Raw genomic sequence first — 13,440 nt, 5'->3', positions numbered from 1 at the left:
TTTATATCTTCTTTTATGACTAATTTGATCAAGTATTTTGTCCTTTGAAAAACTGGGTTGTATATCTTTTAATTATTGACATTATATAGGAGTTAATTACATATTCTGGACACAAGTGCTTTATGAGATGTAATATTGCAATTTTTTTTTTCTCTAGGATGTGGCTCACCTTTTTGTTTTCTTAAGGTGTCTTTTTATAAGCAGAAACTTTCACTTTTTATAAAATCCAATTTATCATTTTTTTTAAGTTTAAGGTGTTTTGTTCCCTAAGAAATCTGTGCTTATGCCAAGTTTAATGGAGATATTCTCCTATGTTTTACTAGAAGCTTTATAATTTTAAATTTTTGCATTGAAATCTATAATTAATTTTACTGTGTGCTATGAGGCAGAATTTGATATTTATCTTTTTGTCTCCTACATTTATCCAGTTGTTCTAGCACTACTTGTTGAAAAAGGCTTCTTTCCCCCCATTGAATTGCCTTGACACCTTTATTGAAAATCAATGAAAGTAGTCAAAAGGTACAAACTTCTAGTTATAAAATAAGTAACTATTGAGGATGTAATGTACAACATGATGACTATAGTTAGCACCGCTATATGGTATATTCGAAAGTGGCTAAACGTAGTAGATCCTAAAAATTCTCATAATAAGAAAAATCTATTTTTTCTTTATTCTTTTCTTAAAAAAATTTTTTTTTGATCTAGCAGATGATGGATGGTAACTAAACTTACTGTGGTGATCATTTAATAATATAGGTATGTCAAGTCATTATGGGGTACACCTTAAATTTCTACATGCCTGTATGTGAATTATATTTAAGTAAAACTGGAAAAAATATCAATTTATCCTTTGTGTGTACCTCTAGTTCTGGACTCTGTTGTGTTCCATTTATACAATATTCCATCCCTATGCTAATGTAATACAGTTATGATTACATAAATTTTTGTAGTAAATCTTGAAATACTCAAGTGAGAGTTTTCAATATTTTCTTTTAGAAAAAAGAAAATTGGGGGATGCCTGGGTGGTTCAGGGTTTGAGTGGTCTTCCTTTGACTCAGTGTGATCCTGGGTCCAGGGATTAAGTCCCACATCAGACTCCCTGCGAGAAGCCTGCTTCTCTCTCTGCCTCTGTCTCTGCCCCTCTCTCTCATGAATAAATAAATAAATCTTTAAAAGTAATTGTTTTAGCCATTCTAGGTAGAGCTCCACACAAATTTTAGAATCTACTGGTCTATTCCTGTAAAGAGCCTGTTGGAATTCTGATCAAGTTTGCATTGAATCTATAGGAAAACTGAAATATTAACAGTAACAATTCTTTTGGGTCATGAATATGGTATATTCTGTCACTATTTAGGTAGCTCTTAATTTCTCTTAACAATGTTTTGTAGTTCTCAGTCTTGTATAGTTTTTGTTAAATTTATTTCTTTTTCTCTAAGTGTTTTAAAAAATTTTTGATACTATTGTAATGGTATTTTTCATTTTTTATTTTCCAGTTGTTTGAAGCTATTTTAAGAACACAATTTTTTGCTGCTGGCTTTGTGTATGGTGACCTTTCTAAGCTCACTTATTCTAGTAGTTATTTTGTAGATCCCTAAGGATCTTCTACATAAACAATCGTATCTCCTATGAATAAACACAACTTTACTTCTTCATTTCCAATCTGCAGGCCTTTCACTTTTTCTTTTTTTACTGCACTACCTAGAATCTCTGATGCAAGGTTGTATAAGTGACAAGAGTGATATTCTTGGCTTTTTTCTGATTTTAGGAAACTATTCAATATTTCACAGTAAATATATTAGCTGTAGGTGTTTTATAGTTGCCCTTTATTAAATTAAGAAAGTTCTTTTCTATGCTGAGAATTTAGATCATTAGTGGATATCAAAATTTGTCAAATTCCCTTTTCTGCATCTATTAATACTATATTATTTTCTCATTTTGTGTGTTAATGTAGTGAATTATACTACTTGATTTTTAAATCTTAAACTACTCTTACTTCCTGGAATAAACAAACTTGATTATGATAGAACTGATGTATCTATGTATATACACATACATACATATACACACATATATCTGTTCTGTGTTTCTGATTTGCTAATTTTTAAGGAATTTTTTGGTCATATGACAAATATTGGTTTACAATTTTATTATCTTTTAGAGTCTGAAAACCTTTTTATTAGTGTTATGTTGGCCCAAAAATGAGTATGGAAATATTTCTTCCTCCTCTGTTTACTAAAAGAGTTTATATAAGTTGATATTATGTAATTATTTAATATTTGATACAATTCTCCAAGGAATTTGCTAGGTCTAGAGATTTCTTTGTGGGAAAATTTTATTTCTAATTGAAGAAATTCAATTTAATTAATAGATAAACGGCTATCCTGATTTTCCATTTCATGTGTTAGCTTTGTAATTGAATTTTTAAAGACATTTGTCTGTCTCATATACTTTGTCAGATCTACTGGCATAAAATTGTTCGTGATATTCTTTCTTTAATTATCCTTTTAAAAACATCTGTGGGATCTGTATTAATAATTATTTTTCATAATTTATGTTCCCTTTTTTATGACCTCTGTCAGATTTGCTATTAGCTAATATATCCATTAATTTCTAAAAAGTAGATTTGGGTTTTGTTATTTTTTCCTGTAACTTGTTTCTGTTTTATTGATTTCTTCCCTTTATTATTTCTTTTCTTCTACTTAGTTTTGGTTCAGTGTTCTTGTCTTTTTCTAGTTTCATAGGATTTAAACTTTGACCATTGATTTTAAGCCTCTCTTCTTTTGTGGTATGAAGCTATACATTTCCTTCTAAAAACAAATTAAAAACTGATTAACTGATTAATATGTAATATTGTCATTATTGTTCAATTCAAAATATTTTCTAATTTCCATTTGGATTTTTTCTTTGATTACAGATTACTTAGAAGTATTTTAGTTCTTTTTATAAATATTACCATTATTTATTTATTTCAATTATAGTCAAAGAAACCACTATACAAAATATAATTACTTGAAATTTAGTACCATTTTTTAATGGCTCAGTATATTCCCTTAGTTTACTTCCTATATACACTCAAAAAGTTTGTGTAGTCTGCAATTATTTAGTGTAGTGTTACATAAATATCAAGCAGTACAAAATGGCTGATAACTTTATTTAGATCTTTTAAACTTGACTGTTTTTATTTTTTTATCTTTTGGTCTTATTGCTTTATCAACTACTGAAAGAGTAGTGTTAAAATCTCCTATTCTTATGGACTTGTCTATTTATTTCTATATTTCTACCAGTTCTTGTCTCATATATCCATAAGCCTTATTATTAGCAAAACTGCTCTTAGAATTGTTGGGTTCTCCTGATGAATTTCTCACTTTATCATGATAAAACTTCCTTTTTATATCTGGCAATATTTCTTATCTTGAAATCTATTTTTCTTGACATTAATATAGGCACCTCCACTCCATATTCTTACTGCTTGCATGGTATATCTTTTTTTTTATCCCTTTACTTTTAACTATAAGTATACAAAATATACCTCTGGAGACAGTATATATTTAGATCGTGCTTTTTATCCAATTTCTGCCTTTTAAATGTTTGGTCCATTTACATATAATATAATTACTGATATGATTGAATATAACTAAAACATTTGCTATTTGTTTTCTATGTAATTTCTCCATAGGCTCTTTAGCTTTATATATTTGTATTTGTTTCTAGGGGATTATAATATGCATCCTTGAATGACTACTATCTATTTAAAACTGATATTTGCTATTTTAGTACAATATGATCTTTTAACAGTATTCTACTCCTACCCATTCTTATGCTATTGTTGTCATATATTTAACACATATATACTACATAAATATCATAATACACAATATGATGTCATAGTTTTTTAAATTGTTTTCTGTCTTCAAATAAATTTAGAGAAATAAAAAAGATAGATACCCACGTGTTAATCACTTCTTCTTCTTTTTTTTTTTTTTTTCCTGTAGATATGTGTTTACATCTGGTCCATTTGCCTTCCACCTGAAGAATCTTTTTTTTTCTTTTAAAGATTTTATTTATTTGAGAGAGAGAGAGAAGTGTGTGTGTGACAAAAAGATAATGAACACAGAGAGCAGCCGAGGGAGAGGGAGAAGCAGACTCCCCACTGAGCAGAGAGCCTGATATGGGGCTTGCTTCCAGGACCCCAGGATCATGACCTGAAGTCCCAAGTTTAACCAACTGAGCCACCCAGGCACCCCCACCTGAAAACCTTATAAGCATTTCTGTAATGTAGGTCTACTGGCAAACTACTCTCTTAGTTTTTGTTTATTGAAAATGTTTTTGTTCCACTTTCAATTTTGAAGGATAGTTTTGCAGAATATAGAATCCTGGGTTGACAGTTGCTTTGTTTTGTTTGGTTGGTATTTTTAACAGTCCTAGCCCATTTCCATTCCTGGCCCTCTCTACTTACTGTTCCCTCTCCCTGGACAACTCTAACCAGTTTTTCAGATCACAGCCTAAATCTCATCCCTCTGGTTTCACTTCACACTTCTGAGAGAACTCTGTTGAGCATACTGTCCAAAATCATCCTTCTCTGTTTCTCTCACATTGTCCTGTTAACAGCCTGAATGACACCTTCACAATCTGTAGTTATGTGTTTATTTGTTTACTTGTTTCTTGTCTTTTACCCAACCACCTCCATCAAAATTATTTGATATGTTTTATTCTCTCCTACATTCTTGGCATTCAGCAAAATTACCTGGCATCATAATAAAGGTACAATGATGTTTCTGTAATGTAAAATGAATACAACTGAAGTTGCAGGGGCATCTAAAGTCTGGCATTTTGAGACTTGAAAAGACATACTGAGTAGTCCCATACTGCTAAACACTCCAGGACCATCTGTTTTACACACTGTGCTAAGAATATAAATACAAAAGTGATGCATCTTCGTGAAGCTTTCCCAGATTCTCTGAGTTAGAAACAATCTTCTTCTCTATTCCCTTACATTCCATTCCTCCTGACTGTGTTTTATTTTTTTATTTTTTTATTTTTTTATGATCTACCTTGCACTGTTGCTATTTGTATACATGCCTTCTCTCTCCAACTGGGCTACCAGTTCTTTGTAGCAGTGGCTATATTTTCCAACACATACTGGCAATCCTGCAGAAATAATCTTTAGGTATGCAAAAGTTTTAGGATACTCTTCATATGGTATTGCACTGAAAATGAATTGAATAAGAAAGTTGGCATTTTTGTTTAATAAGATTCTCTAGTTCTCTGAGGAAAAGGAGCTGTATAATTCCAAACTAATTAGGATTTCAAGTGAGCATTAATAAAAGCCTAACTTCCCACCAAGGACACTGTGTCATGTGTGGGGGAGGACTCCTCTGCCCCTTCTCTGCCTTTGTTCCTGTTTATACCCACTGCCTTTCTAGTTTATGCTTCCTGTAGTTTACATCGTAATAAAGTACCAGATATTTTCTGCCCACGCCTCTGTTGGGCTGCAGAGCATGAGAACTGTAATGAAAAGCACAGATCAGAATATTTTTTAGATTTGTTGGTGATCTTAAAAATGCCCATTTTTAAACATAAATATTTATGTCTGTTGCCAAGCTGAACCTCTATTTGTTATGAGGGAACTTTGATTAGTTTGTAGTCTGAAGAGGACCCATATAAATAGCAGTTACCATTTATTATGACAGCATTGATGGAAAACCCAGGAAGGAGGAAGACCTGAAGCTGGTTTTCATATTCTGATTCCATGCATAAAAGAAGGAATGGATCAGTCCTGGAGAAGCATTCAAACAACTCACATGCTGCTTGTGATAACTTATGTTCTCTGGGTTTGGGAACTACAATCATCTTTCTGAGTCATGCACACCTGTGAAATGGAAAGGTGATGTAAGCACAGCTCTTCTTTATGGAATACCTTTCTTTTCTTTTCTTTTCTTTTCTTTTCTTTTCTTTTCTTTTCTTTTCTTTTCTTTCTTTTCTTTTCTTTTCTTTTCTTTCTTTTCTTTTCTTTCTTTTCTTTTCTTTTTCTTCTTTTCTTCTCTCTCTTCTCTTCTCTTTCCTTTTCTTTATTTCTTTTTTAAGACCCCATATTGTTCTAACAAATTCAAGTAAAAATGGGTATGAGTGTATGGGCCAGTCTTTTTAAAGTGTTAGTGTGTTTGTTCATGTGTGTGTGGTGTCGGTTAGGTTACAGGTCTGAAACTTCTTATAGAATCTTAGGCCTGATGCAAAGCTCATCCAATCAGAATTTCTGGAAACTGTCCCTAGGAATCTGCATTTCAGCATGATTGCTGGAAGATGAATCCACACTCAGAAGTTTGAGAGTCATTGCTTGAAGTAATAGAGAGTTAAAAGTTGTCTATTGCATACTGTCAGCCTGTGCTGAAAGTTTTCAGTTCCTTAGGTTGATTTCCAAGAAGATCCCAGATATGCGGTTTTATTGTTTTTTTTTTTTTCCCATAACCAAACTGACTCTTACTTGAGCAATTAGGTAAGTCAGTGTCCAATTATATAATTGAAACTGAAATAAACACAAGTTAGTCCTCACACTGGCCAGCCTAGCTTATCATATGACATGACATATTTCTTTGAAACATGCACGGAGGCCCTAAGAACTTGAAAGTTTCCAGGAAGTTCTGCTGTTTGTCGCATTATTGATGATATTACAACATTCTGTCAGTAGGACTCATAGGATATAGTCAGAAAACAACTTTATTAACCCCACCATCTCTGTAGGATTAATTCATTCCTACCCCTTGGATAAAAACTCGGATAAGATTCATGAATTTTTACTCACTTTTAAACTGGAAAGAGTTCTTTACTCTCATTCTTAGATACATAAAAGTTTTATGCCATTAATTGATATATCCAGGATAGAAAAATAATTTTTAAGTATCTCCAAACTTTGTTAAAAGTTAGTTTTTTCCCTCCCTCAGGTCAGATCTGCTTGGCTGCCTATTTGCTGCAAGAAAAGAGAGTTCAGTAGGCTCCTCTCTTTTTCTTTGCCTAGGACTTTTGCTTTTCTTCTAGGGCTTTTGCTTTTATCCTTTTAGCTCAGAAGGTTGCCTCAGGTTCCTCCAGGGCTGAGGCATGCAGGGTGTTAGGTTATAAAGGCAAGGGGGATAAAAATTGACTTGATAGATACACGTGCAAAGCTGGCATAGAAGCTACCAGATCTGGCAGGGATTACAAACTGACTCTTCTTTTCATGGGTGATTTCATGGCTTTTCAGGAACTCAGCATTACTTGATATGGGTATTCCCTCTGGGGTCATTTTAAGCCTCTAGGTATCCAGCTGAACACTTTTAGCATCTATCTGCTGAGATGTTGCCTCCAACTCCGATATCCAAAACATCACCAAACCAGCTCTGTTCATACATAGTACACACATGGTCTGTGGGAAACTGTCATGAATCTTTTACTCTATCAAAAGCTGTGAGAATACATCCCCAATCCTGCCCTCTTTCTTGCTTTGCCATCAAAATAGCCAACTAGCCATAGACTCTAGCATTTTGGATCTTGCAGGGCATATAAAGGTCTAGTACTTCACTTCCCAAGTGCAAGAGGAGGCACTTCTCAAGCCCTCTAGGGCATTAGTTCCATTAAACTCTTTCCCCATAGGTTTGAGGTGAAAGAGGACACCTCCAGTTCAGGAGGAGGGTAAGTAAGAAATAGTCTACCTATTTCTTTCTTCTCCAACCTTTATTTTAGACTGGTGGTGGGTGGTCAGCTCAGGATTAGAAACTGGTTCTTGACTATTTCTTTTGGATGTTTTGACCTGCTTCACTTTAGTAATGTGCGCATAGGGCTTCAATTTAGGGCTTCATCTGTGACCTTGAAGAAAAATATAATTCCATTTTAATATCACTTTGAAATAATAAGAGCTAATTTATGTTGATCACTTATTATGTACTGGATACTCTTTGATACATACTTTATCTCACTCAGTCCTTCCCACAATCCTTTTAGGAAAGAGAAGTCCAGAGAAGTCAACTAATTTGTATAAAGTCACCCAGGTTGCAAGTTACACAATTTTCTTTTTTAGAAAAATAAGAATGATTTTGTCTCTTAGAAAATGCTTTGCATTCATCAGGGGGGAAAATGCTACAACTGTTTATAATTCTGGCTTTACAAGGGTAAGACAGAATTTTGGAGCAAAATTAATAACAACTCTTGCTTGATAAGGATGTTAATATATTTTATTTGCCTAATTCTCACATCAGTCTTGTGATGTGAAGGACTTTGTCAGCATGTTGAGACCAGGAAGAAATTATGTGATTTTCCCTAGATCATACAACCGGGAATAATTGGAGCCAAGATTTAAATTCAAAATTTCAGATCATGACTCACAGTTTACTTTTCTCTCTACTCTGATGGGACATAGTAGCAGAAGGAATGTGTTTCATGTAGGTCTCTGAGCTGTGGCAAATGTTTAAAGTTTGGTTAAAGCTACTTTCTAACACATTTGATTCTAGATGAATCAATATTATAAAGAAGTCAATGTTTTTACTAAACTCCTTGAAAGCAAAGTACATCTTATTCATCTTGGAATCCCCAGTGCCTGGCCCAAAGTTTATTATTAATGTACTTTATTAATGAATGAATTGAATGAATTAAATTAATAAACAAATTAATGAATAGTTTTAAACTCTTCGGTAGAAAGTAAGCTTTTATGTGAATTAGATTGTTATCTTTGTCTTGGGTATTTACATTTTATAAGATGATCCTGGAAGAACTCAAACAAATGAGGTCTAAAGTTGAATTTGTGATTATACCATTGTAATAGGGTTGGAAGAGTAATTGAGACAGTGTTTCTCTGGAGTCTCAAATTTCATTACAGAGATGACAGCTTACCATGTCTATATGCCATAAGAAAAAAGTAGAATTTGCCTTTGTTTGGATTATAAAATATCCAGAAACATTGCATCTCAAGGAAGCATGTTCTAATAATTTTAGGCATCTAGAAATAGAGCAGTCTGCTTCTAACTTCTGCTAAGGGAGATGCTGGCTGGGCTCTGGAAGGAAGATTGAAGTGTTGGTGGGGTAGACCAGAGGCCCTCTAAGATATTCTATCCTAAACTTTTGGAGATCCTGGTATTCATTAAGGTAACTGATGGCAAAGATGCAGTTAATCAAGTCTGTCTGTTGTCCACAGGTCTGAGGCGCAATTACAGATGTACCATCTGCAGTGTCTCTCTAAACTCCATAGAACAGTATCATGCCCATCTGAAAGGAGCTAAACACCAGACCAAGTAGGTACTTTCATGCTTTCACCCTTCAGTCCTATTGCATACAATAATTTATAGTATCGTGAAAAAAGGCTAAACATTTTACATATTACAAAATAAGTCTATAGAAATGACATCTCTTTATCTCCAAAGTTTCCCTAATATTTATGCTGGAGCCTCCAGGGTCTACCTAGCACAACTTTAAAAATGGCTTCTCCTTTTTTGGCACAAGTAATGACAAGATCTTTTGTTTGCTTGTTTTATTCTTTATTTTTTTTTCAAGATCAGCTGAACACATTTTCACAAAACTTGGGAAATTTTTAGATCTATACTAAGTGTTTTTTTTAAATATTTTATTTATTTATTCATGAAAGACACAGAGAGAGATAGAGAGAGGCAGAGACACAGGCAGAGGGAGAAGCAGCCTCCACGCAGGGAGCCTGATGCGGGACTCGATCCGGGGGCCCCAGGATCATGCCCTGGGCAGAAGGGAGGCATGATCAGGGCTAACCCACTGAGCCACCCAGGGATTCCCCAAAATTTAATTTCTTTAATGGAACATTATTCATATCTTCTATTTATTCTTGTAATCAGTTTTAAATTAGCTATTTTTCAATGAATTTGCATTTTATCTACACTCTTACATGTATTGGTATAAAGTTGTTCACGATATACCCTGATTTTATGTATAATTGTCTTTAGGATGTTTTCATTCCTAATATGGTTTATTTGTCTCCTCTTCTTTAAAAATTTTTTGTTTATCTTTGTTAGAAGTTTATCAGTCCTTATTGGTCTTTTCAATGAATGTTAAGGTTTGTTGATTTTCTCTGGATACAGTTCTTTTCTGCCACTTAAAAAAATTTCTTTCTACTCTCTGTGGATTTAATTTTAATTTCCTCCTAGCTTCATTTATCATTGTTTCCTTTTTTTTCTCATATACGCACTCAAAGCTCTCAATGTTCCTCAACAGATAGTTTTAGCTACTCTCCACAAGTTATTTTTTATATCCTAGAGGTTTTAATATGTAGAATTATTATTATTATTATTTATTTCAATTTATTTTCTGATTTCTACTGATCTCTTTTTTTACTCATGATTATTTAAAAGTGCTTTGCTTACAACCTAATATGTGGGGGCTTTTTCTATTTATGCTTTGGGGGATTAATTTGTACCTGAATTCCACAGTGGTCAGAGGACATACTCTAAATGATTTCAATCTCCTGAAATTTGTGTAGACTTGCTCTATGCCCCAAGCAAATGTTCAATTTTGGTAAAACTCAATGTTTCTTTGAAAAGAATGTGCCTTTTTCAGTAATTAGGTAAATGGTTCTATATATCAATTAAGTCAAGTTTTTAAATCTTGTACAATCTTCTACGTCCTTACTGATTTTTTGTCTGCTTTATTATATTCATGAGAAACAGAGGTATTTGAAAAACTTTTGACTATAAGTATGAATTTGCCTATGTGCCCTTTTAATTATATTTCTTTTCTTTATATACTTAAAGGTACATTATTAGATGCTTACAAATTTAAGAATTTTAAAAAAATATTCCTATTGAATTGGCCCTTTGAACCATACTTTGTCCTCATGAAATGTCTTTCATTACTAGTAATACTTTCCTTACTTTGGTACCCCCAACTCTTCAAAACTTTCAAAGTTTCCCTTTAAATTTTATCCAGCTTTTGTTTTTTTCTCAAGTGGAAGGTTAGTACAATACCAATTCCTCTATTAGAGCTGGAACTGGAAGTCAGCCAGATGGTTCTTAACGACTCTAATCTGACCAATTAAATCAACATAAGTATTAAGGTGTCAGTAATTTTCAAGGTCTTATATTTATATTTTTAATAATAACTTCTAAAGAGGTGTTGAGATGAGAGATTATTAAATTGTGCAGTGGAAAGAATTTTGAGTCAGAGGATTTTATTTCTAGTGCAACTTTGCCACTGAGTGAACAGGGGCAGTGACAAATCTTCTTTAGGTCTCAATTCCCTTGTAGATAAGTGTTTAGTGATGACAAGCACATAACGAGTGTGTGCTCACTTTCCTGTATCTTGCTCATGATTATGAGATTTTTTCCTACTAATCCTGAATTCAGCCTTACCATTTTTTCTTAATACAGGTCCCTAGTCAGCCTTTACCATTCTTTGGAACTAGCAATGTTCCTCCAAAATTATGTCCACAAAATTATGTCCAAAAGCTCAGAATGTGAACTTTTTTGTAAATAGGGTCTTTGCAGATGTAAACAGTTAAGAATCCCAAGATGAAATCATTCTGGATTTAGGGTGTGCCCTAAATCCAGTGCATGGTGTCTTTATGAGAGGAAGGAAAGGGATATTGGGACACATGAAGAAGCAGGCTCATGGGAAGACAGAGGCAGAGACTAGGATTATTTCTACAAGTCAAGGAACACCAGGAGCTGGAAGGATTCTCTTCTAGAGCTTTTGGAAGGAGCTGCTGATACCTTGATTTCAGACGTCTGTCCTCTAGAATCTAAATAAGACTTCTTGGTTTTAAGCCACCCAATTTGTTGTACTTTTTTTAGGGAAGCCTTAGGAATTGCATACATTGTGAAACCTATTTACCTTGTTCCAGAAGTATCCCTCAGTCATGTTTTATTGGGCACCTTCTTCCTACGTCTATGCCAATAATAATGACGATGATGATGGTGGTGATGGTGGATATGGGGAGGGGGCTACCATTGTTAACTAGAAGGGAACTTCTGTACAACTGGAGTATAGCAACAAATTAAACTTCTTTGAAAGTGTTAATGTATATAAGATGCACAGCATCCCTGTAATTGATCAGATGCTCACATCTCCTTTTTAAAGGTTAGAAAATTGAGATTCACAGAAGTGACTTGTCCAAAGCCCCAAAAATAATTGATTGGCAGACCCAAGAGCAGAAGTCAGGTTATTGCCCATCAGTGCTATTACTGATATAATAATACTTACATAATACCATTATCATCATATTGCTTTTTACTAGCATTAAAGAAGCTTTTTCCTTTTTTGGCAAATGTCATAAACAGCAAAATGGCACTCAAATTTTGCTCTACTGTTAAATAACAAGAGAAATATTAAGTATTTAATGAGATTAAAGGTTTAGAAATGCAAATGATCACACTGACATATGAAGCAATTGCCTATTAGTAGATTTTTCAGGGTTTCCAGGGGATATAGTCTGTCAATTAGTACAAATGATTAAAATGAAATTTAAAGACACATGAGTACATATCATAGACTAATGAACAATTCTCCCATAATGTACTTAAATTTCAGTTTAGGGAACACTTCAAGCCTCAGGACATTATATTACCTAGAAATAATGGGTATAAAAATTGTCATTACTTACTTTGATACTTCAGTTGGGTGGAAATGAGACACAAGTGTTGAAAAGAGTAAGTCAGACTGACCAAAAGTTAGTAGTAATTTCTAAATGTGCTTCTCCTCTGAGAAGAAGTTTTAAATGTGATATCCATTGCTTTTTCTGCAGTTTTTCCCAGCTATTATGAGTGCTCTAGACAAAGCCTTCATATTATTCATTTGCCCATCATACTTACTTATTTCTTCAGTGATTGAATGAATATTTAGACTAATTTTCAGAGCTGGAATATATTTGTTTTAAATACCTTGGAAATCAGTTTCTGCATTTAGGATAGCAGTTAGTAATCTGAGGAGTGTACAATAATAAATATTTTTACAAATATGCCGGCCATCAGGAACTGTCTGTACTTTTAATAAATAAAAGTAGTTTAAAACCCCAAGAAATGTAGGAAGCAAGCAAATAAATGAGCAACAAATCAATGCATGGATGTCTTCAAAGATTCAAGATCTAGATATTTTTTTGTGGAATTTTCAATGTGGTTTACTGGCACTAACAAAGAATTCCTTTTTTTTTTTTTTTTTTAAGATTTTATTTATTTATTTGAGAGAGAGAGAGAGAGAGCAAGCATGAGCAGATGGGGGGCTGGGTAGAGGGAGAGGAAAAATCAGATCCTGAGAACATGACCCGTGTCAAAGGCAGACACTTAACCGGCAGCCACCCAGGTGCCCCTAACCACGGATTTCAATAATCAAAAGGGTTGAGGCTTTGGTATTATATTTTTTCATAAGAATGTTTTCTTTTCTGAAAGCATGGAATATATGTATTACCACTAACATCTGGGATAAGCAGGACAAAAGACTGATTTTAAAACAGAGGTGCCTTTC

General features: G+C 33.6%; 1 protein-coding gene across 7 annotated transcripts in view; it reads left to right on the top strand.

Moving 5' to 3' along the window:
- ZMAT4 (zinc finger matrin-type 4) overlaps positions 1–13,440 on the top strand; it is a 353,108-nt gene that overhangs the window by 277,935 nt on the left and 61,733 nt on the right. For all 7 annotated transcript variants that reach the window (XM_077849306.1, XM_077849307.1, XM_077849309.1 and 4 more), the window contains one exon: positions 9,158–9,254. In XM_077849306.1, coding sequence (XP_077705432.1) covers positions 9,158–9,254 — 97 coding nt within the window. The remainder of the gene's footprint in view (positions 1–9,157; positions 9,255–13,440) is intronic.

This window comes from Canis aureus, chromosome 15 (assembly GCF_053574225.1).
Source record: "Canis aureus isolate CA01 chromosome 15, VMU_Caureus_v.1.0, whole genome shotgun sequence".
Taxonomy (NCBI): domain Eukaryota; kingdom Metazoa; phylum Chordata; class Mammalia; order Carnivora; family Canidae; genus Canis; species Canis aureus.
Note: the sequence above shows the minus strand (reverse complement) of the source record. Positions and strands in the feature narration are given on the sequence as shown.